Here is a 24,888-nt window from a genome sequence, read left to right as displayed (position 1 = left end):
GCGTGCGTGCGACATGCGTCCATGTGTGTTTGGCCGCTGTGCCCACCCAGCCGCAGTGCGCACACACAGTATAAAAATCCTCAGTCAAGAGGACCCGTGAAAGGTCTGTTCGGGTCCAATTTTCTTTTGCGCCCTCGGAGCTAAATTCTCACTGAGGATTTTCTACTATGCAGGGTCTGGAAAAGTGTACTGTGTTAGATTAATTGAGCATGGCAGAATTATGACAGCTGTTTACACTGGGAGCCCTACGAACATTTTAGCGCACCTTTTAGCCTTGAGTGCACTAGCTGACAGATGGGGAGGCTACCCCCCCCCCCCCCCCCCCCCCCTCCCTTCCACTAGTAGTGGAAAGCCTGCAAACGTCATCCACCAAAGGACTGACCTTGATGCTGAACTCGCCAGCCTCGCCTCTTTGAAGATTACGCCATTAGAATATCCAGCTAATGAGTGCATATTGGCGTTTGCATCCCATTAGGAAGCGGTCACGTTATAGCTAGAAATCTGTGAGGGGAAAACCCATTGAGCCCCGGTTCTTACTTCGTCGCACGACTGTGTCGCGTGCTTCAGGGGAAAAACGGCCGACCTACGAGCTCACGATCCCGTCGTGCATGCGACCGAGCCTATATCAGACATTATAGCCAGACAACTGTAGCACATTGACATGCGGCTGGAATTAACGTGAGTTGGATGTTCACCTTGATAATCTGCAATTATGATTTCAGACCATGCTCATTTTAGTACAGATCAAAGTGGGTTGAAAATGCTTTTCTGTTTACTAAAGAGCAGACTGAGATGGGGAGACCCCCCGTTACCGAACAAACACTCTACTGTACACTATAGCAACGATTGCTACTGCGTCAGAATATAGAGCTATATTAAACACTGATTTTAACAAAGAAGATATAACTTACAGCAATCTGGTGCATCATGTGTCAAATAAAGCTGGTTTAAAGGGGTTTGAACCAGCTTTATTATAGGCATGATGCACCAGATTGAGTGGGTTACAAACAGCTGAGGAGGACGCTCCTTTTGCAAACCGTAGAGCAAAACGTGTGTGTGTGTGTGTGTGTGTGTGTGTGTGTGTGTGTGTGTGTGTGTGTGTGTGTGTGTGTGTGTGTGTGTGTGTGTGTGTGTGTGTGTGTGTGTGTGTGTGTGTGTGTGTGTGTGTGTGTGTGTGTGTGTGTGTGTGTGTGTGTGTGCTTTTGTATGTGACGCTGTAGTATGATCAAGTAGGGCGTTAATTTATGAAGGAAGAAAACAACAACCAAAAGTTCTAATATGGAGGTAGGAGGAGGTTTCTGTCCCCAACAGCGACGCTATGCTCCATCAGCGTGCACGCCAGGAATGTGTGCCTGTGGCAGAGGTGGATTCAAACCCTCTCCAGAATCATCAGGACTGTACAAATGCAGACTTCCAAATGCTTCTATGTTCCTTGTAGGGCTTTTCCAGATACAATGTTTTGGTCACTTTCACCTCGTACATGTCTGGGTACAGTCACAGTAGATTGGAAGATTGGAATATATGACGCGTGCACATGCATGCACGCCGCACGCACACACATACACACACTGCCCTCCCCCCACAAGCGCTAAACAAACAAACAGTACCCATTCAGAGATCCACTAAAGGACTTTATAAACTTTGTTACGCGCCGGTCTTGCGCGGCCAAAGTGTCCGATCTACAAGCTCACGATTGTGTCGCAGCGCGGCATGCCGTGGGCTTGTAAATCAGCTATGTTTGGCCTTGCGCGACACCGGCACGCGGCCGAGCATAAATCCGGGCTTAAGAAGTGAAAACACATTACCATGCTGAAGCTGACATACGTGTTCCAAGTGCAACAGGAAAAAGGTGTTTTGGTGCCTCTAGAAAAACACGTTTTTTTGCAGAAAAATAACCTCCTCTCTGGCTGCACCGCTGGCGAGGGTGGGGGGGGCATTTACATGGAACAGCTTTAAATGCACTCAATGTTCATGAAACTCCTCTTTTTGGAGGAGACTTCTACGGGGTCTCCCTTAGCTAAACATGCACTTCCACCCAATTTCCAGGACAGCGTTCCCCTTATGTTATCAGAGAATGTATCGTATTAGTAGATTTGCTCACTAATCGAGACCACATTGCGTGTGGGTCTGCATCTGATAAATGACCAAATAACCCTCAACGCATTTTTCCAACAATGTTCCAGACTAATCCGTGTGTGTGTGTGTGTGTGTGTGTGTGTGTGTGTGTGTGTGTGTGTGTGTGTGTGTGTGTGTGTGTGTGTGTGTGTGTGTGTGTGTGTGTGTGTGTGTGTGTGTGTGTGTGTGTGTGTGTGTGTGTGTGTGTGTGTGTGTGTGTGTGTGTGTGTGTGTGTGTGTGCTGAATTAAAGGACCACTTTTCAATTTTCTCACGATAATACAAATCTAAAAAAATTTGTGAAATAAATCTACCTAACGATGATCGATGATGTCACTGGTCAACTGATCAACTGCCCACAGCCCTCCTATGAGACACAGACTGAGTAGAAAAATAGTTGTGGTATTTTATCATGAACATTAGTGTCCCAATTATATGGTGATGAGTTGAAAAGTGGTGAAGCGGTCCTTTAACGCAAAATGCTGAACTGACATTCGCATTAACGATTGGCAAAGGGGTGACTCGAGGCGGACCTCCCGGGTGGCTGTTATTGAAAAGGGAGCTTGAAATTGTGGAGTGAATGTGTCGTTGGGCCGGGGCCAGTACACTGAGGCCCTCCACCGAGACTAAACTCCAAATGTTAAATAACGTAGTATACAAAGGAACGAGGGGTGAAATATTTAGTTGGCATGTTACTCTTGACTCATGGCTCAGTTTGTTCTTGACTAAAGATCCGGCCTGTTTTCTTCTTGAGGGGAATCTTAGAATGATGCTTTCTGTTTAGTGGTCCTCTCTGTCCTGTCTTTGTGTCTTTCTTCATGTACCTCTTGGTGTCATGCATGCACGCACACATTGACTGACCCGTCTCTCTCTCTCTCTCTCTCTCTCTCTCTCCCTCTCAGGTCTCTATGACAAATGTTTCTACGCCTCCAGCGATCGAGGGTGGTTGCTCGGAATCCAGGCGGTCAGCGAGCAAGGCAACCGTGACCCTCGCTTTTTCTTCTCCCTCAAAACCGACCGCGCACACAAAGTGACCTCCATCCACTCCAACGCCCGCTACGTGCCCAACCAGTGGGCGCACCTGGCCGTCACATATGACGGCATCTACATGAAGCTCTTTGTCAACGGCGCCCAAGTGGGCGTCAGTCGGGAGCAGTCGGGCGACGTTTTCAGTCACCTGACCAAAAAGTGCAAGGTGTTAATGATCGGCGGGAACGCGCTGAATCACAATTATCGGGGCGCCGTGGACAGGGTGGGTCTCTGGAGGCAGGCCCGAGCGCAGAGGCACATCATCCGGGACATGCGCGGCCACGAGGACCCCCAGGACATCCCTCAGCTCGTCATCAGAGAGACCTTCGAGCACCCGGTGCGGAAATGGCTGACCGTGAAGGACGGAAACTTTCCCATGCCCGAGCAGCAGCAGGCAGGCGGCGGCGGGCGGCCAAGTTTTGCGCACGGCGGCGGCGGTGGCGAGGGATTCCTGGACACTACCCTGGAGCCGCCGGCGTGTGGCCAGACCGTATGCGACAACGTGGAGGTCATCCGCAACTACAACGCCCTGTGGACCTTCCGCCGGCCCAAGACGGTGCGCTACCGTGTGGTCAACGTGTGGGACGACGGGCGTCGGCGCCCGACCGTGTCCGACCACCAGATCAGCCTGCAGCACCAGCGGCTCAACGAGGCCTTCGGCCCGTACAACATCACGTGGGAGCTGAGCGTGCACAACGTCACCAACTCCTCGCTCCGCCACCGGCTTATCCTGGCCAACTGTGACATCAGCAAGGTGGGCCAGTGTTTGATTTCGTACCGATTGAAACCGTGTGACGCATAAATGTCCGTCGACCACCTTTTTGTTTTCACAGATAAAGTAAATGGAAACTAAATGAAAACTAAGCTGTGATGACTAAAACTAAGACTGAATATATTGACAATTTTCTCAACAAATTAAAACTAGACTAAGGGAGGGACTAGTGGACAAGAGATGCAGTATAAGTAAAAGACACAAGTCATTTTACAGTTGACTGCAAAAAAACAACTAGATTTAGTCGACTAAACTCGCATGACATTCAGTCGACTAAAACCAGACAATATGACAACGAAATGAAACTTTATTCAAAAGACTACAACTAAAAACTAAAATCTAAATGTGTTGCTGCCCTAAAATCAACCCTTGAAGGTGGGCGACGACGCGTGCGACCCGGAGTGCAACCACCCACTCACGGGGTTCGACGCGGGCGACTGCATGTCCGGCCACCGGAGCCGCTGCCCCGAGTACAAGCAAGGCAACGGGGTGTGCGACCCCGAGTGCAACTGGGAGAACTTCTTCTACGACCTGGGAGACTGCTGCAACCCCAACGCCACGGACGTGACCAAGACGTGCTTCAACCGCTCGTCGCCTCACAAGTAAGATCACGTTCTTCACGTTATGTTTGCATGAAACCAGAGCGCTGCAGTATGCAGTTTTTTGGTGTGATGTTATTTTAAGCGGGTTAATACAATTTTGGCGTCCCTGAGGAGAGTTTTAGATATTGTCTCTGTTGGGTGGAAACCATTATGTCCATGACTGTTATCTTTCGGGGTTCGAATTCAAACCCCACGCGGCAAAGTAGCAGATTGACAAGCTCGAAAAGCGCTGTTTCGAGTTTGCGGATCTGCTACTTTTGATGCTTTTGTATGATGCTATTGTATGATCAAATAGGGCGTTAATTTACAACAACAAAACAAAACAAAAACACACACACACACACACACACACACCAAAAGTTAAAATATGGAGATAAGAGGTTTCTGCCTGACAGCGACGATATCCAATCCCACTGCCTCCTGACCCTTTGGGCTGTAGTCTGAGTGTGTCCTCTCTATAGGGTTGGACAGTCCTCCTTACCCTTTGGGCTGTAGTCTGAGTGTGTCCTCTCTATAGGGCTGCCTCCTGACCCTTTGGGCTGTAGTCTGAGTGTGTCCTCTCTATAGGGCTGCCTCCTGACCCTTTGGGCTGTAGTCTGAGTGTGTCCTCTCTATAGGGCTGCCTCCTGACCCTTTGGGCTGTAGTCTGAGTGTGTCCTCTCTATAGGGCTGCCTCCTGACCCTTTGGGCTGTAGTCTGAGTGTGTCCTCTCTATAGGGCTGCCTCCTGACCCTTTGGGCTGTAGTCTGAGTGTGTCCTCTCTATAGGGCTGCCTCCTGACCCTTTGGGCTGTAGTCTGAGTGTGTCCTCTCTATAGGGCTGCCTCCTGACCCTTTGGGCTGTAGTCTGAGTGTGTCCTCTCTATAGGGCTGCCTCCTGACCCTTTGGGCTGTAGTCTGAGTGTGTCCTCTCTATAGGGCTGCCTCCTGACCCTTTGGGCTGTAGTCTGAGTGTGTCCTCTCTATAGGGTTGGACAGTCCTCCTGACCCTTTGGGCTGTAGTCTGAGTGTACGTCTGAGTGTGTCCTCTCTATAGGGTTGGACAGTCCTCCTGACCCTTTGGGCTGTAGTCTGAGTGTACGTCTGAGTGTGTCCTCTCTATAGGGTTGGACAGTCCTCCTGACCCTTTGGGCTGTAGTCTGAGTGTACGTCTGAGTGTGTCCTCTCTATAGGGTTGGACAGTCCTCCTGACCCTTTGGGCTGTAGTCTGAGTGTACGTCTGAGTGTGTCCTCTCTATAGGGTTGGACAGCCTTGGCCGGCTTCAGTCAGAGCTCCACACACATAGGCCAAGTATGTCTGAGTGTAAGTCTGCTTCAGTCAGAGCTCCACACACATAGGCCAAGTATGTTCAGACTGGCAGCCCAAATCACATTTTGGACTCAGATGCCAGTCCAACATTCAGACATCCTGAGATTGATTGACGTCACTGCTAATTAGCATTTTTGCCGGGACCTTTTTGATCATTGGCCCGCCGTTTTCCCCCGGGACCTTTTGATCATTCATTGGCCCCGATTGACAGCCAATGACATGCCGCAACAGTTAGTCCTAAAGATTGTATTTTGTACATGGCAAAAATGAATACAATAATATTTTGACTATTTAGGCATTTAGCAGAAGCATTTAGGCAGAGGGGCCAAATAAATACAACTGGACAGCATTCTTGGTAACTAACAGTGGAGCCCAGAAAGGGTTTTGTCTCCCCCCCCCCCCCCCCTCCCCCTACTATGCCCAGAGGTCCTAATTAAGGTAGGTAGGTTGATTGGAGAAAGCGAGCAGGTTTTGGAACCCCGGCTACAGTCCAAACTGTGTAGGGGGCAATTAGAGGTCAGAAATGAGTGGCCAACATGGCTCACGCTTTATATGGCAATGGAAATCATTTCAGAAAGACATGCAACTGTGTCCAGGAAAGCCTCAGCAGACATATTTGTGGACAGAGGCAGTTACAGTATGTAGGCATACTGTATATTATACCGTCGCTGTCGGTAGAAACATTGTATGTCCAAAACGGTTACTTGTGCAGGAAATTGAGCGAAATCCTTCAGCAAAAGCGAAGGTATGGCAAGTTCACGTCTTGCCTGAATTCTTTGCTGTTATGTGCGGTTATTCTCAATTTTTCCCTTCATTTTCCTAGAAATATTAAGTTCGGTGTCTTTGAGACTGACCCATGCCGTGAACGCTTACAATGCAATACATGTTATATAACAACATAGGGTATATACTGTTTCAAATTAGTCATTTATTTAAAAAAAGACTGTAACCTAATGGCAGGATAAAAACGACAACATTCTGCACAATATGTAATTATTTTGTTTAATGCCCTTTCTCTGTAATGTACAGTAGATTTGATTAATTATATTTTTCCCCCTGGAGCCAAGGTATGGCAGCTGCCATAGCTTGCCACACCCAATTGACACCACTGTCACAACGGGTCACGATGCGACGCGTTGTGAGCTTGAAGATCGGCTATTCTTGCTGCTTTCGCTCGACTCTCTTGCCTGATGAGTTAGGCCTACTAGAACAGTGCCCGTTGGGGGGTGATCAGATGTGATCAATTGGATAATATTGTCAGAACAGGCCAGCTCCATATACTGTATGGAGATCTAGGGGCGATCTGAATTTGGGCCCTGTCCGGACCTTGGGCAGAGGCTTTTGTGCTGGTTCTGGACAACCGGCGATCCAACGGACTTGACACCAGGAACTTCCCACTGGTGTGGAACGCGCTTGTCAAATTTGAAGTCGATGGGGCGAACGGTTTCCGAGTTACGTGGATTTCAGACGTGCATACATACAGAGAGTTGGTGCATTTATAGATAGAAGATAGGTCGTTAAACGAGCAAGGTTGTTGAAAAGTTAAATCTAGGAGATACGAGGTTTCTGCCCGGAGAGACGACGTATACATCTAAAGAAGGGGGGAATACTCGTGGAGAAACCATTACTGTTCTCAAAACATAATCAAAATATGAAATCATGTCCCAGATTGTTCAAAGAATGTTTGTTGTTGCTGCATGATTACCAAGCGTTGCCGCTATATCCTGGCTTCCAGAAGGGTGTTATTTTTTTATTTTTTTGTCTTTTTTTTGTTGTTGATGGAGTGACATTAAGCAGAAGAGACAATGAGAAAAGGAACGAGATTAATTTCCTACAAATGTGCATATATCTCTCCGGAGAGGGAATGTTTTTTTTTCTCCTACAAACCGCAACGGGCATGATTGAAAGCTGGCAAGTGGACTTTATAATTTATTAGAGGTTTTTCTGTCAGGGACCTTGAAAGGCATTCAGTAGTATGATTGTTTGTTACTTGGCGCACTGGAGCTCAACACAGTAGACTGAGACATTTTGTGGCCATTGTAGGGGGTCCTTGTGGTTATACGCCAGGGGAAAAATGAAAAAACGGAACACGATTGGCCAAAATTCGAATGCTCGTCGACGTTTTTTGGATGCTGTCATGGCGGAAAAAACACGGAGGCAGGGGGGGCTGGGGGGGTACTAAAAAGACCTTGTATGGGCTATTGTGTGAGATTACTCGTGTATTTCTGATGTAGCCACCTAATCAAGGACATGTGTCTGTTTTTGAGCATAAAGCATCTCCCATCTCACGTTTCACTCCCATCCACCACATCTCAGTCATCATTACCTGGAAGTAAAAGTACCAATACCACAATGTAGAAGTAAAAGTACCAATACCACAATGTAGAAGTAAAAGTACCAATACCACAATGTAGAATAGTAAAAGTACCAATACCACAATGTAGAAGTAAAAGTACCAATACCACAATGTAGAAGTAAAAGTACCAATACCACAATGTAGAATAGTAAAAGTACCAATACCACAATGTAGAATAGTAAAAGTACCAATACCACAATGTAGAAGTAAAAGTACCAATACCACAATGTAGAAGTAAAAGTACCAATACCACAATGTAGAATAAGTAAAAGTACCAATACCACAATGTAGAAGTAAAAGTACCAATACCACAATGTAGAAGTAAAAGTACCAATACCACAATGTAGAAGTAAAAGTACCAATACCACAATGTAGAAGTAAAAGTACCAATACCACAATGTAGAAGTAAAAGTACCAATACCACAATGTAGAAGTAAAAGTACCAATACCACAATGTAGAATAAGTAAAAGTACCAATACCACAATGTAGAATTGAAATGTTACAACTTATATACTTATATATATAAATATATACTTAAAATAGCAAAACAAAATACTAATTACTGCGTACTGTGACTATTTTTTAATAGATGGAAGTAGAATAAAATAGGGCTTAATTAATTGGTTAATGGATGCTTTGTAATAATAATAATCCTAAATCTGCAATTGAGTAATTTGTAACTAAAATGGTTCAATAATCATAGTGGAAGTCTTATCTTCATAATTAATGCCCTACCTCACATACAAGAGTGCCACACAGAAGTAGTGAAAATTGCCCATCTACAAGCTCACAACGCGCCTCAATGCGATGCGTTGTGAGCTTGTAGATCTACAAGCTCACAACGCGCCTCAATGCGATGCGTTGTGAGCTTGTAGATCGGCCATTTTCACTACTTTAAATTGGACATATGAGGTTTTCCGCTCCCTCCAGACGTATGAATGATGGTCGTGTGGAGAGAGAGAGAGAGAGAGGGAGAGAGAGGGAGAGCCAAGAGAAAAAGAAGAATTTTGAAAGTCTTGAGAAGAAAAGAATATCGAGATAAGCTCCCCAAGTGGTTGCTTATTTAGCTTTGATTATGGTATGTCTGGGGAGACTTCGCGGAGAGAAGGCCGCGCACTACAAACATTTCCACATTCCCCCATAATTGTGGAATTCTGGACGAACAATGTGGCACATATGCACAGCCGAAACAATGGTTGTGAGGTCTCTCGCATTTATTTTTCTAGCCTTTCACGCCTGTTACCACTTAACGTGTAGTCGTATTTAGGAATCTGGCTAGCAGGGGATGCGAGTTTTTAGAGCAGCATGCGTGCAGTGTCTCTGATAATAACCCCCCTCCCTCCCTCCCCATTTAGATCAGGGAGATATTTTGCATTGTTTTCACAACCCTTTAATTTCAACACTTTTGTTTTTTGGCTGGTGTTTGATATTATGGGGTGGGGGGGGGCGGGGGGACGGGGACATTTCTTGTCTGCTTATTATAAGACCCTTTAGGGCTTGTTTCTCTGTAAAGTCTCATGTAAATATTGGTAGTTATTGGGGGGGGGGGGGGGGTGCTTATTTGAGCTTGCTTCCTCTGTGGCTCTCAAACTGTTTCATGTCAAGGAACTCCAAATTAATTAATTAATTAATTAATTAATGTATTAATGCCGGAAATAGCAGATCTGCAAGCTGTAATGGGAGTTTTAGAATGCCAACTACAGTCCAAATATATGCATTATTGTGTATTTATCTACCTTCCATTATGTCTCTTTGCTCACCAATGTGCCCAATGTGTCTAATTCATGCAGCTGTCAATCTAACAGCTGACTTGACTCCTCCATGCTGTCAGCAAAGGTATACTTATTTGTGTGTCACCCTTATCTTTAGCACAGATCCTTATATGAACATTTTGTATAGCATCTCTGTTAAGACAAGACTATAAGGACTGTCTGAGGATAGGGTGGAGGAGGCTTGCGCCCGGAGGGGCTGCTGGAACAGGCACGGAGGCCTGTTCCTCACTCTCTGTATATTGTTTCTCTGCTGAATCTTCTTAATAAATTCTCAATACTTCACCCTGAAGAACTTTGTCATTCCTTCATCTTTGGACGATTATTTAATCGACAACATATGGCGACGAGGATGGGATCAATACTTCATCTTCACCATACAGTAGATGGATACTTGATCAAAAAGAATCTTAAGATGGGAGCAAAACAAAGCAGGAAGAAATTGAAGCGAGAACTCAATGACCAACAGGAGAAAGAAGTGACGTTACTGCGAGAACTCAAGGACCGACAAAAATAAGTGACGCTATTGCGAGAACAACTCGTGGACCGACAAATCAATGACCTGCAAGAACAACTTGACAGAAATATGCAACAACAACTCAACAACCAACAGAAAGAAGTGATGCTACTGCGAGAGCAACTTGACAGATTTGTGGTGAAATTAGCAGATCTACAAGCCAACACTACAACAATATGAGGCAGAAGGAGCCAAACCAGAGCGGAGACACACAGCGGACTATTACTACACCCAAGGAACAGCCCGCAGGCAACAGCAACAACCATGATCGTATGAGCGGAGACAAGAAGCCTGAACCCCTCATAAACAATCAAGGACAGGGGGGAGCAGTTGTCACAGTGACACTTTGTCCAAGGAAGCTATTTCCATTCATTCCATATCCAGAACCTCATCCTCATCTGGGGACTGGGGCACAGCACGCAGACATAGACACATATTCAGTACATGTGCAGCGACGCTGGACATGAAGGACCTTCCAGACCACAAAGTCAACGTGGAGCGCTGGTGTGGAGCTGTGTTAGACTTGATTGAGATGTACTGTATGAACCATCGGCAAGAATGCTCAAATCTGTATTTCGCAAAGTCTTTGGATTAAAGTGGCTACATCTCAGGGAACATTTTGATGTGAATGGAGCACAACATCACATTGTCACTGGACAGTTGCATGCGCTTGCAGTTGTATATTGGTTTTAAAGTTTGTGCTCACGGTGGCCTATAGTTTCTTCTTTTGGGCTTGTTTTCATAGAAATTGTTGCTTATTTTCTACACTAAATCTGGCTACGCTGATTTCTTTGTGGACTGATCATTAACTGCCGCTCAAGTCTAGAAGTATATAGGATTGAAGACCCATCCTGCAGGAATATCTATAGCTCAAGTCTAGAAGTATATAGGATTGAAGACCCATCCTGCAGGAATATCTATAGCTCAAAGCCCATGCAGCGATGTCCTTATCATCACCATCCCAACCAAATGTTGCCACAACGCAGCAGCTGCTGTTGCTATATTGGAGATGATAAATCATAACGCAGATCTCCAAGCACTGCTTCCTCACTGCTGCATGGGAAAACAAGTGTATTCATTATTGTCACATATCGTCACTGTCATGTGGAAACCTCTTACTGTATGTCCATAATCTTTTTCGCGTATTGATTCCGTACTTGATCATACTACAGTGTCACACAAGTGTACACAATCGAACAAATTTGAACGTGTAGGTCTGAGATATATATATATATATATATTAGGGCTGCACGATTTGCCTAAAAAAAAAAAACCTCGATTTTTTTTCTCTGAAACCTCGATTTCGGTTTCGATTTCGATTTTTTTCAGTAAAAGAAATCCAGTCTCAAAATGTGTTTTTATTTTTTTTAAATGCAAACAAATGTGAATTTTCCTATTGGAATAAAGTCCAAACCTTAAAAGTATCCCTGGCTATAAGACAAATATGCCTTAAAACATTACACTTGCCCTCTATGAATAAATAAAAACATCAATATTTTATTTCTTTCATAAATGGAGAATCTTTCAATCAATAGGGACTGCTCCTGTCGCAGGTTGATATATGTCCATGTGTGGTCCAGCACTATGGAATGCATATGCTAATAAAAACAACTTAATACTTCCTAAGAATAATATGAGCATCAAAGCAATATTTAAATACTTTTTATTAGCATGTGCATCCATACATTCCCTGGGGCTGGACCACACATGGACTGGACATTATGTCATATGACATCCTCAACTTGCGACAGGAGCAGTTCCTATTGAGTGAAAGATAAACAGTGTACACTACCCAACTTTATTTTATTAAAGAAATACAAATATTTAAGGTGTTTTAGTTATAGAGGGCAAGTATAGTGTTTTAAGGCATATTTGTCTGGCCAGGGATCCTTTTAAACAAAGAAAGATAAATCCCCTTTGGGATTAAACAAGTGAAAACGTTTACAATATGTCCAAATTAATTCTTAAAAAATAGCCAATGTAATGTTTAGGTGCCCACTCTTCCTGCACCCTTTTGCAATGTGAAATGCCACTGAATCTGTAGGCCTAATGCTTTTCCATTTTGATTCTGTCTCGTCATATGGGCCATGTGAAAAATAATGATGCCACTTCTCTTTTCAACTTGTGACAGACATTGTCTTGCCTATTTTAGCAACTAAATCCTCGTTCCTAATCGCTCCCCGTGGCAGACATGCTAAGGCTGCTTTCAGGTTTTCTCTCTGCGCGGCAGTGGGAGGAGGAAGTAACTACGGTAGCCCGGCAGCCTGCAGGCGAGTGCGAGAGAGATTTACCGTAAATGCCCTAATTAAAGGGAAACACGATTTCCGATTTTCTTTTTTTGACATCGTCCAAATCCAAAAATCGCGTTTTCGATTAAAATTCGATTAATCGTGCAGCCCTAATATATATATATATATATATATATATATATATATATACACACACACACACACCAGTATGCTATTTTTTTATTTGAATCCTGAAAGCTAACACTATTTGTTTTTGGACATACTGTATGAGGTTTCCACCCCATTCCCCAGCAGTGATATGTGGATGGACATGGTCCCGGAAGCCCCAAGAGGTCCTTGAAGGGGGTAAAGTTATAGCTACAGCAAGAACCCAATGAACCCTGCAGTTCTTTGACTCGGCTAGTGTACACAATAATCCAAATGGATCTGGTTTCCCATAGAAATGTGCCCGCGACCCACAAATGGGCCCCGACGCACTGATCTGGTAAACCCATTGAGACCTGGAACGCATCCATGTCACGTTAGCGTTTAACCACATTACCCAATTTTGGGCGGGAACCCCTTTTGGTGTTTTAAACATTATGTTATAATTTAGCTATTGAAAAATAGCAGATCTACAAGCTCATAGCGCGCCACCGAGTGGCGCGCTATGAACTTGTAGGTCTGCTATTTTTGAAAAATCGTTAAAATGTGCCTCAAATCTTTCCGAAAATTGTCATGATTTAGATTTTTTTTTTTTTTTTTAATTTCGACGTCAGGCCTGAATGGGTTAACCAGGGTTCTTGACCAGTGGTTCCCAAACCTTTTTTTATCTTGAGACCCAAAAGAGAGATTAGATTATTATTATTAGATTATTACTGGAGTCGTGACTGATAACACTGTTTCATACTGAAGTACCACCGCAGAAAAGATTTGGCTATCCAAGTACCACCATAATAACTGATATAATATACAGGAGCGTAGACCTGCCCTTTTTGTTCCATCCTAAGCCAATGATGATGCTGCTGCTCTGACAAAACTCTGTCTAATCACTAATCAGCACAACTGATGATATTTCTATATGTGATTAAGCTGTTCTCAAATCTTCTAACAGCTAGGTGTGCTGTCATACTCATTTCAGCACGCCTGGAGAGCCTATTTCAACCAATTGCTTGGTCAGAAGAACTACCTGTAGTAATACCTGTATAATAGTATTAGTTTACTATAATTAGATTAATACACGATAATCAACACTAACACTTTAACACCAAATCAAATCATACAAATACGTGTTCAATCAATCATTCAATCAAAGCAAACGGCATAAACAATATTAGTTTGCCTCTTGAAGTTACTGTCGCGCGTGCCAAGCTGTCATTCTCTTGTACTTGTATTATGTCCCACCACGGAGTGACCTCGCGTCTGGTGAGACCATTGGGGCAAGACGGGCAGTGTCGGTAGGCTAATCTGAGGCAGGCGGGGCGTTACCATGTCTATGCTCGGAGGTAGAATAGATATACGTGTTGGGAACCTCTTTTCAAGAGCATTGGTTCTCAAAGTGGGGTCCGGGGACCCGTAGGGGTACTTGAGGGAGTTCCAGGAGGTCCCTAGCTAAATTAGAGATAGTTATGAACCAAATGGACCCTTATGGGTCTGTAATCCATAAGGGGTTACGAGTTAAATTAACAGTGATTTTACAATACAAATTGCCACCCAAGAGCTAGAGATGCCATTAAATGGCGGTCCGCGGCCTAATACATGTCGATTTGGGGGTCCTTGACATGAAAATGAACCACTGTTCTAGCGTAGACACACAGATCTGGCCCGGCTTCGTCAGGGGGGCTGACGGGTCATGTGTTCCCCCTTGACCTTTTCACCTCTCCCTCTCTCGTCAATTCCTCTTGCTATGATTGGTTAATGGATATAGACCCTACCCCCCCTCCTCTCTCTCTCTCTCTCTCTCTCTCTCTGTCTCTGTCTCTCTGTCTCTCTCTGTCTCTGTCAGTTTTTCCCCCAGTTTCATCTCTTCATGCACGCAGTGGTGGTAAAACTACATTTCTCACATTCTCACATTTTTTACTTCAGTAAAAGCATCAATCCTGCAATACAGAAATACTCTGTTACAGTAAAAGAAAAAGTCTGAAATCATTTACTTGAAAAAAAAAGAATAATAAAAAGTTAAAAATGTATACAGCCAGTTGTCTAAACCCAGAGCCTCCATCCGTGCTCATAAACCATGGCTCACGTTAATGGTTGTATGCACTTGTGGAGTGAGATGTGTTAAAACGCCTTCTTAGCACTTTTTTTTAAGCCATGACAAACCACCTGTTGTGCTTCACCTTCCGTTTCGTTTCCGCTGCTTGAAAAAGAAAATACCAATCCTATTGTACTTTTACTCAAAAAAAGAAAAAAATGTACTTTCCCCCCACCACTGTCGACCTCAAAGGGGACAACAGCAAGGTGGAAGGTACTAAAAGAAAAGTGTACAGTAATTAAGCTGGAGATGAGTGATGGCTTTGGGGGGCCGTGGTGTTGACTGACTGGATGACGGCTGAAGCCAGGAGGCCCCGCACCAATCTAAACACTGTTCTGGGGCCGCAAGGTCGTCGCTGCCATGCCAACTCCAGAAATTCCATAAGTTAGAAGTAGTTTTTAAGAAGTAGTGAAAATAGCCAATCTACAAGCTCGCAACACGGCGCTGATGTAAAGTATACGAGGCAAATGTATCGGCTTATTATATGAATTGTATATCGATGCCGTCGGGCAGAAACGTCTTGTCTCCGCCGTATTTTAACTTTTTTTTTTTAATGCCCTACTTGATCACACGACAGCGTCACACAAAGGCATCAAAAATAGTGTGTAAGTGGCGTGTTTCGAGCTTGCACACCTGCTACTTTTGATGCTTTCGAATTTGAATTCTGACAAGTAACAGTTTTTGACAATGTATCAGGGTGTCGTAGTTGTATATCAGATATAAAAGCATTAGCACGTCAGTTTGAGCCACCCGACCTATCCTCGGATCACCTCACAACACATTGACCTGCACTGACATCTCTCTCACTCTCTCTCGCTCTCTCTCTCTCTCTCTCTCTCTCGCGCTCTCTCGCTCTCTCTCTCTCTCTCTCTCTCTCTCTCTCGCTCTCTCTGTCTCTCACTCTGTCTCTCACTGTTTCTCTGTCTCTCACAGTTTCTCGTTTGGAGCTTGCACACCTGCTACTTTTGATGCTTTTGAATTTGAATTCTGCCAAGTAACAGTTTTTGGACATTGTCTCTGCCACCTGGCAGAGACAATGTATCAGGGTGTCGTAGTTGTATATCAGATATAAAAGCATTAGCACATCAGTTTGAGCCACCGACCTATCCTCGGATCACCTCACAACACATTGACCTGCACTGACATCAGCCAGGACACGCTCTCTCTCTCTCTCTCTCTCTCTCTCTCTCTCTCTCTCTCGCTCTCTCTCTCTGTCTCTCTGTCTCTCACTGTTTCTCTCTTTTCTCTCTGTCTCTAATTGTCTCTCTCCTTCCATTCCCCTCTCTCTCACGCATGCATACACATGCACGTGCGCACGCACGCACGCACGCACACACGCACGCACGCACAAACTCTCTCTCTCTCTCTGATCATAAGTCATTTAAAGTTTCTTCCCAGGACATGCCTGAAAAGTGGTGTGTTTAAATGCATGGAAAATCTTGTGCTTCCCCAGTGGCTCATCCATGATGAAAAATACATGAGAGAGAGAGGGGGGGGGGGGAGGGGGTGAGAGAGAGAAGGGAGGGGGTGAGAGAGAGAAGGGAGGGGGTGAGAGAGAGTGTGAGGGGTGTATGGGATGGGAGAGGTGGGGGCGACCAGGCCACTTAGGGATGAAGCGTTATTGGCAAGGAGAGGAGTCTAGTGAAGAGGATCTAAGGAGCAGAGGCGTAGCTATAGTGAAAAAGAGAGGAGGTTGACAGCGATGAAGCCATAGTATTACTCCTCATTCTGGCGCTGAACATTCGCCCCCAAAAATAGCAGAAATCTAAGTTGTGTCTAAGAGATTGGATTTGATTAGATCGAAAAAAGAACGCAAATCAGGTGTTTTTTTTTGCTGTTTTTACTAACAGCGGGTTTAAGTGATTGGATAAAGCTGTAACCCACAACTCTGAGATTATGGGTTAATTTTGTTCCATTTGTAGTACACTCTCAGAGTTACATGTATTATCCGTATACGGGTCCATTTGGAACCGCCTCTAGGGAGGTGCTGAATCTGAGGGGAATGACTGGTAGATCAAGAGCTTTTACCCATTTATGACTGAGGCCAGATTCTACAAAACCCTATAATTCTATATCAGTGGTCCTCAAACTATTTCATGTCAAGGACCCCCAGAATGACATGTAATTGGTCGCTGACCCCCATATGGAAATATGGGTAACACTTGCTATGCAGCCCATGTTTATAACGCATTATTAACACACTTTTAAGACATTTGTTGTTCAAGGGATCCCCCAGAAGCAAATATTTGAGTTAAAACGTTTGCTGTGAAAGCATATATTTAAAGATTTGCGTCACACGATTTGCGCCACACAATTGAAAAAAAATAGCACATCTACAAGCTCAGAGCTTGTAGATCTAAATAATGGTTAAAGTGGTTAAACACAGACACATTGACACGGATGCGTTCCCGTCCCAAATGGTTTGAGTAAGTCAGTCGGAGAGCCTTATTGTCGGCATCAGCCAGAGTGCTATCCCGCTTCGCAGTGCGCTAGACTAAACACGTGGGAGATGGATTGCTGAAATGGAGTGCAACACCTACCGTCAGCTCCCAGTACTCACCGCACGACTTGCCGCAGCAGGTGCACCCAAACCGTGCTACTCTTTCACCGAGTGCAAGTGCTCTATACCGACTGAGCTACCCGGACGGATCTTACTTTATCAAAACGGTGTGGCACAGTGAACGCAGTACGGCTACCTGCAGCTTAACATTATCCATCTCCCACTCCAACAAGACCACCGGGGATACTTAAGAAGTCCCCTCGCCTGCTTCATGGGGAAACAAGGTCTCACTCCCTGTACCTGGGGGACCTTTTGGTTACAGGTCCATTCGGTTACATTTGCTTGTACTTCCTGAGTTACACAGAACTGCAAGTGTCCATTTGGGTCCTATCAATCATTTAGCTGGGCATCCCATGGAAACCCCCCTGAAGGACCTTACGTAGGGAACCAGAGCACGCACGCACGCACATACGCACGCACGCACGCATGCACACACACACGCACACATGCACAATTTGCAATTTAGGCAGCTCTTACTTAATCCAGAGCGATACAGTAAGCAAGAACAACACAAGGTAATGCATCAAATGCATAGAAATAGTCATCAAGGATCATAAGCAAACTAAGAACCTTACATCAGTAGTAGAATATCTATACAATGAAACTATAGTACAAACAGTGTGTGTATACTTATAGTTTCATTGTGCCTATATTCTATTGTTAGACGGATGTTAGGTATTACACACTCATGTCCAAAAAACATTGTTTGCCAAAAAACAGCAAAAGTAGCAGATCTACAAGCCCAGGCTTCGAGCTCTTAGATCTGCTACTTTTGATGCTTTTGTGAGTGACGCTGTAGCGTGATCAAGTGGAGCGTTAATTCATGGAGAAACTGTGTCGATTTTGTCGACTAATACTATGACAAAACATGTCCTAAACTAAATGGAAACTAAATGATAACTAAGCTATGATGACTAAAACTAAGACTGGATATACTGAATATACTGAATTTCGTCAACAAATAAAAACTAGACTAAAATGTTAGGAAGGGACTAGTGGACAAGAGATCCAGTATAAGTCATTTTACACTTGGTTGCATGCTGAACATAGCAGATCGCTGCAACGCGTTGTGAGATTGTAGATCGGCTATTTTCAGCAAGTGTAAGATCCGTCATTACAACAGCATCGACGCCCGCCAAAATACATTTTAGTCGACTAAATCAACTTTAGATGTAGTCGACTAAAATCTTATGATATTTAGTCGACCAAATCTAACTCTAAAACATTCCAGATGACTAAAATGTGACTAAAACTAAATGAAAACTATTCAAGAGACTATGACTAAAACTAAAATCTAAATGTGCTGTCAAAATCAACACTGGAGAAAAAAAAAAGAACAATACAAAAAGTGAAAATATGGAGATAAGAGGTTTCAACCCGACACAGACGTTTTCGGTTGGTCATGCTATAATAACCTGCTGTTTTCACTGTGTGTGTGTGTGTGTGTGTGTGTGTGTGTGTGTGTGTGTGTGTGTGTGTGTGTGTGTGTGTGTGTGTGTGTGTGTGTGTGTGTGTGTGTGTGTGTGTCTGTCCACCTTCATTCAACATCTGATGCACGTTCTGTTGTTGTAACGGAGCCAAGTGCATTAGACGTAATTGAAGGTAAATTAGTCAGGCTCTGACCCGTACAGTAGTCGCAGGCAGCTTCTATCCACCCCGGCGCTCACTTACTCATCTCAGCATTAAAACCCCCATGACCCCTCTCTCCCCCTCATGACCCCTCTCTCCCCCTCATGCCTGGCCAAAAAAGCTGGACAAATATTTTCCGAGGAAATAATGAAATTCCTGAAATTATTAGGAAGAGGGACCTTATATATCATCTGCTCTCTCTCTCTCTCTCTCTCTCTCTCTCTCTCTGCTTAACCCCCTGGTCCTCTGCTAGTGTAGTGCCCCCCCCCCCCCCCCCCCCCACTGCAGCTCACAGTCACCCTGCTGTATTGGATGGAAATGATCAACAGTGTTGATTTTGACAGCAAATTTTGATTAAGTCAGTCTTTGGAATGAAATGCAATTCACGTGTGTCATATTTTAGCCACCTGCAATGTTTTGGTTTCAGTCGACTCAGCATCATAAGATTTGCGTCGATTAAATGGACAGTACAATATTGTGTTGAAGGATATACTCGCATAACGTCGCTGTCGGACAGAAACCTCTTATCTCCATATTTTAACTTTTCTTTCGTATACATCAACGAAAGCGTCAGACGTAGCACATCTGCAAGCTCGTTTTGAGCTTACAGATGTGCTACTGTTGCTGTTTTCTTTTTTATCCTGAAAAGTAACAGGTGTTTATGCTTGTACTTTTCTTCACTTCACGTCACCATCAATCATCACGGCGCCAGGCCAATGGTCCATTTCCGCTGTAATTTCTTTAAACATTTTCTTCAGCTTTAATAGATTTTCTACTTACATCATATACATTGCGGGTTTTCAGCGAGCCCACACAGTTTCTGCAGGAACTGCCTTTCTAGTTTAATATCGGATAGGATCAGTGGTTCTCTATCTTTTATGGAATACAGAGCCCACTTGAAATCCCAAAGGCGTTCGCGGGCCACCCGAAACTACCCCGCAGGCCCGCACAAAATCGCTTGAGAACCGCTGGCTATATAGAGGTCTCAAATACAATGAACCAATGACTGTAAAGGGCTCAAATTCAAAGGGCGATGTGAAGTGCTTGGTGTTCACAATGCGCAGGTCAAGTGAACCCCAACGGGGGCTAGAGGTGAACCGGTTCACTTCAGAGGGGCTTGAGTTCATTTGCAATGGTCCCATCACATAATGTTATGTAGTGTCCGGGTAGCTCAGTCGCTATAGAGCTCCCGCCTTTTGGACCGCAAGGTCATGGGTTCGATCCCAGGCACCGCCAACTCAGTGTATGAGTAGCACGGCTTTGGGTGTGGCAAGTACTGGGAGCTGGGATGGTAGGTGTGGCTAGACCAAGGGTCTAGCGCGTTATAAAGGGGATAGACTCCCGCTTTTCATGGCTGATACCAACAATAAGCCTCTCCGACCTTACTTACTTATAACGTGCATAGTTGGGTTCTGGTGTATAATGATACTACCCGGTATTACCCAAACAATGTGAACACGCCTAGAAAACCCCCAAATCCGTACATACAACACTGAAATCCTCCCCATAGAACTTGAACCACGGGAGACACCACCGAGCACCCTAAAGGGCACGAGTTGCCGTGTTGAGCGTTGCAAAGTTCGGTCAGCCCCATCCGAGTTTTAACCCGATATGGACAGAATAGTGAATGTCAACGGTGAAATAGCACTTCCGTGCAAGTGAAAGCTACACCTCCGTTGTGGTCAAAACAGTAGTCGTGTAATATGTATAGATTTTTGGGCTTCCTAGGCATGTATGTACAGAATTGCAATTCTGTGTTATTTCGCCGGGGGTTGAATGATAATGCCATCCTTGGACTCAGCCAAACGTCTGGCTTCCCAAACTGCTCCCTATCCCCCATCACTGGACCGTCTTCCTCCCATGTCAGAGACACCGTTGGAGGGATCAAGTGGTTTATGTTCTACGGCTCAATGATGCTGCAGCGGCAGGTTCATCCAGTGCCAGTGTTGCTTCACTAAATCGTGTTGATCCCAGCACACACAAGCACGGCATTGGGCAAACGGGTCACCCGGAGTGGGTCAAAACATCCGAAGGGAATCTAATTTGTGATGCTATGGGACATATTGGGTGTTTTGTTTTAGCCCATTAAGTCCGGGAAAGCATACGTGTCATTTTAGTTATTTTTTTATTTGTCTTTGCGTTGGCTATTCAAATACATTGAAAGTGTACAAGCTTGCAGCGCGAGCAGTGTCTTAGTCTTTTGAACGCACCATTTAGTTTAGTTGTTTAGGCTTAGTCTAGTCAAAACCTTAGTTTTTTAGTAAATTTACACTGACTGCGAGCTTGTAAATCTGCTTTTTATTATTAAAATCAAATCACACCTGTGTGAACTGAGTGGTGTAACGCCCCTCTCTCTCTCTCTCTCTCTCTCTCTCTCTCTCTCTCTCTCATTAGCAGGCAACAGTGCAACACTATCTCTCTCTCTCTGTTTCTGGCACAACAGCGCCACTTTTGCCCCCACTGGTACTCTAAACAGACATAGTCACATAGGTTAGGACAACCTGTGGTGCGTGCACCCCTTGTGGTGCGCGAACGCCCTCTAGGGGGTGCGTGACATGAAAAGAGTAATGGCGGTTTTATGGTGTTATTTAGCACAAACGGCAAAATCCGGTAAAACACTGTTGTAAGGAGATGTATAGAGCAGCTGTGGGAGTATACAGCAGCTGCATGTCTCTCAGTGCAGTGACATTATGTGATTATTTGCAATAATCATATTAAAAATGTATCATTTTCGTCCAAATACAACCAGACTTAGCTTTGGGGGGTGCGTCAGATAGGACAGGAGGTAACAGGGGGTGCACGGGACCGCTGGGTTAAGACATAGGGACATTGCTGTTCCTTGGAGTGGTTGCACCACTCAAAAACAAAAATCTTGAAAGGGTGCAAACTACTGATTTGGAAGGCATTTATAGAATGGGTCTTCAGGTCTCATTGGGTTAGATACGGTCATATTAGTGTATCTATTGCATTGGGGGCATTGCTGATTTTGCAAAGGCTTTGCTAACCCATTGGCAAACAACGAACCGACACTGACAACATTTGCAACCGATTATCCTCGCCTTCCAAAAGTTGACTAAGCGTGTTGATACTATCAGCGCGGGACCACCAGCCACGCTCTTTGGAGATCCACATTTATGTGTTCAGAGAATTAATGACAGTTTTGCTGCCTGGAATGATATGTTATGGTGATGTAAATATGATTGTAATCTGTCTGTCTTCCTTGGCCCAGACAGACACGCCACGCTAATCAAATATTGTACAAAATAATAGTGATGGTGATGATGATAAAACAAAGACAAAACAAAAGTTGGATAATTCTTATGTAAGTCTATCAGTTCATAATCGGAACATTATGAAAGCGTTTGGGCACGGTTTCAGCCCGTGTCCAAGCCCTGTTGACTTCCATTATGAAATTAAAAGTTAAATATCCCCCCAAAATATGAAACATATGTGGAAAAAACATGTGTGGATGTACTGAGTTGGCCTACTGTTGTGCACAAGAACTTTGGCACTGACCGGTCCAGCAGTTTAGTGAGATTAGCTCCGGACAATCGGACAGGCTCGCACGCCGCACACACACACACACACACACACACACACACACACACACACACACACACACACACACACACACACACACACACACACACACACACACACACACACACATCACTCTTATTGACAGGATCCTATTTAGAGGCTCTCTTTTAGCAGTGCTTCTCAGCAGTGATGATTTTGACAGCAAATTTTGATTTTAGTTTTAGTCATAGTTTCTTGAATAGTTTTCATTAGTTTTTTGTCACATTTCAGTCACCTGTAATGTTTCAATGTTAGTCTAGTTTTAGTCGACTAAATATAAGATTTTAGTCGACTAAATCTATAGTTGATTTGTGTTTTGGCAGGCCTTGATGGCATTGTAATGGCTGATTTTACACTTGCTGAAAATATATGTCAATATATTTAGTCTTAGTTTTAGTCGTCATAGCTTAGTTTTCATTTAGTGTCCATTTATTTTGCGTCAGTAAAAACAGGTAGTCAACGGACATTTTTCGTCATAGTATTAGTCGACGAAATCACCACATGGATCTCAGACCTCCCCATAACTCTGAAAGTGACGTGTGTTCATATGGAACCCCCTCAGGCAATCCTGCGTCCCAGCAACATGTGTTAATATAGCATTGCAATCATTGTGACCACTTTAACCATATTGTATACAATTCACTTTTGACTTGAGATTTTTTTTAGATATATATATATTTTTTTAGATCTTCTAGATCTAAAAAATAAAATAAATAAATATATATATATATATATATATATATATATATATATATATATATATATATATATATATATATATATATATATATATATATATATATATATATAGTTTTAGGTGCATGTCATGTGGTCTACCTGTACAGCCTTTGTGATCTACTGGTAGATCACAATCTACCTTTTTGGGAACCCTGCGGTACAGTAACTACAAATTAATTGCCCCTAAAAACCCTCTCCATTCTCCAGAGCCTATTTGGACGTGAAGGAGTTGAAGGAGACCCTGAATTTGGACGGCTCCACTCACCTGAACGTCTTCTTTGCCAACTCATCCGATGAGGATCTGGCCGGAGTCGCCACTTGGCCCTGGGACAAGGAAGCTCTGACACATTTGGGTACGCACGTGCACACACACATGCATGCACACACACACACACTCATGCACAGACACACGCACACACGCACGTGTACGCACATTCATTAATTCATGCATGCACACACCACTTTGTTGGCAGTACAGGTTGTTGATTCTGAGTAATTACGGTTCAAGCCCCAAGCAGTTTGTGTCTCCAGCGCCTCTGCTCTGACAGGGGGGAGGAGGAAGGTGATAATGAAGCAGGAGTATACATGAATGAATAATACATTGTCTGGGTCCTCCTACGTAAACACATCACACTTCCTTTTTACGCTGGGAGGAGACGTTTGTATTATGTGTGAAAAAAGCATGCAAAGCTTCTGAATTGCATTTTGTGCATGATGTGTGTGTATGTCGTCTCTGTCGGGTGGAAACCTCGTATGTCCAAAACTGTTACTTTTCACGATTCAAATTCAAAAGTAGCAGATCCACGTTTCGAGCTTGTTGATTCGCCCTCTTTTGGCGCTTTTGTATGGCGCTGTAGTATGAGTATGGAGTAGGGCATTAACTCATTTGCTGCTGAGATCGTCTTTCAACGTCTTTTTTAAAAGATGAAGTGCTGTGATGTTTTTTGCCACCCTAAAACATAATCACCAGGTATTAAGGAAGAAGATTTTTTTTTTTACAGTATACAGTATTGTATACAGTATGTGTACAGTATTTGTTAAAATGTTGTTTTTATGTGGATATGCCCACCAGTTCATTAAGTATGCCTGGTTTGCCTGGTGGGTGGTGATGGGTGGTGATCCACCTGAACTGAAGCCGAATCCACAGCTGTTAATGTATGATATAGGGCGAGGGGTTAGGGGAGGGATGATATTGTGATGTCACTATATCACAGTTTTTTCATTGGAACCTGTGACTGTCAAGGTTTCAGCCTCTAGGAAGAAACCCTAAATACAAAAGGAAGACATCATTGCACATAACAACCACACCAAGGGGTCTAATGAAGTACTGTCACCTCATAAACACATGAAAAACTGGACACTCCGCCCTGTTAAAGTGTTTAAAAGCTGTAAGGCGACACAGACGTGTCCTCAGGTCTAAACTTTGTTTTTG

The 24,888-nt window shown here is 44.1% G+C and overlaps 1 protein-coding gene across 1 annotated transcript in view; it reads left to right on the top strand.

Annotated features, from left to right (window-relative positions):
• pappaa (pregnancy-associated plasma protein A, pappalysin 1a) overlaps positions 1-24,888 on the top strand; it is a gene marked incomplete at both ends in the record, with an annotated part of 94,638 nt that overhangs the window by 7,716 nt on the left and 62,034 nt on the right. Inside the window, 3 exons of the mRNA XM_079523991.1 lie at positions 3,017-3,897; positions 4,291-4,517; positions 23,664-23,809. Coding sequence (XP_079380117.1) covers positions 3,017-3,897; positions 4,291-4,517; positions 23,664-23,809 — 1,254 coding nt within the window. The remainder of the gene's footprint in view (positions 1-3,016; positions 3,898-4,290; positions 4,518-23,663; positions 23,810-24,888) is intronic.

Source organism: Electrona antarctica, assembly GCF_951216825.1.
Source record: "Electrona antarctica genome assembly, chromosome: 16".
Taxonomy (NCBI): Eukaryota; Metazoa; Chordata; class Actinopteri; order Myctophiformes; family Myctophidae; genus Electrona; species Electrona antarctica.
The sequence above is the reverse complement of the archived record's forward strand: the minus strand, read 5'-3'. Positions and strand labels throughout refer to the sequence as shown.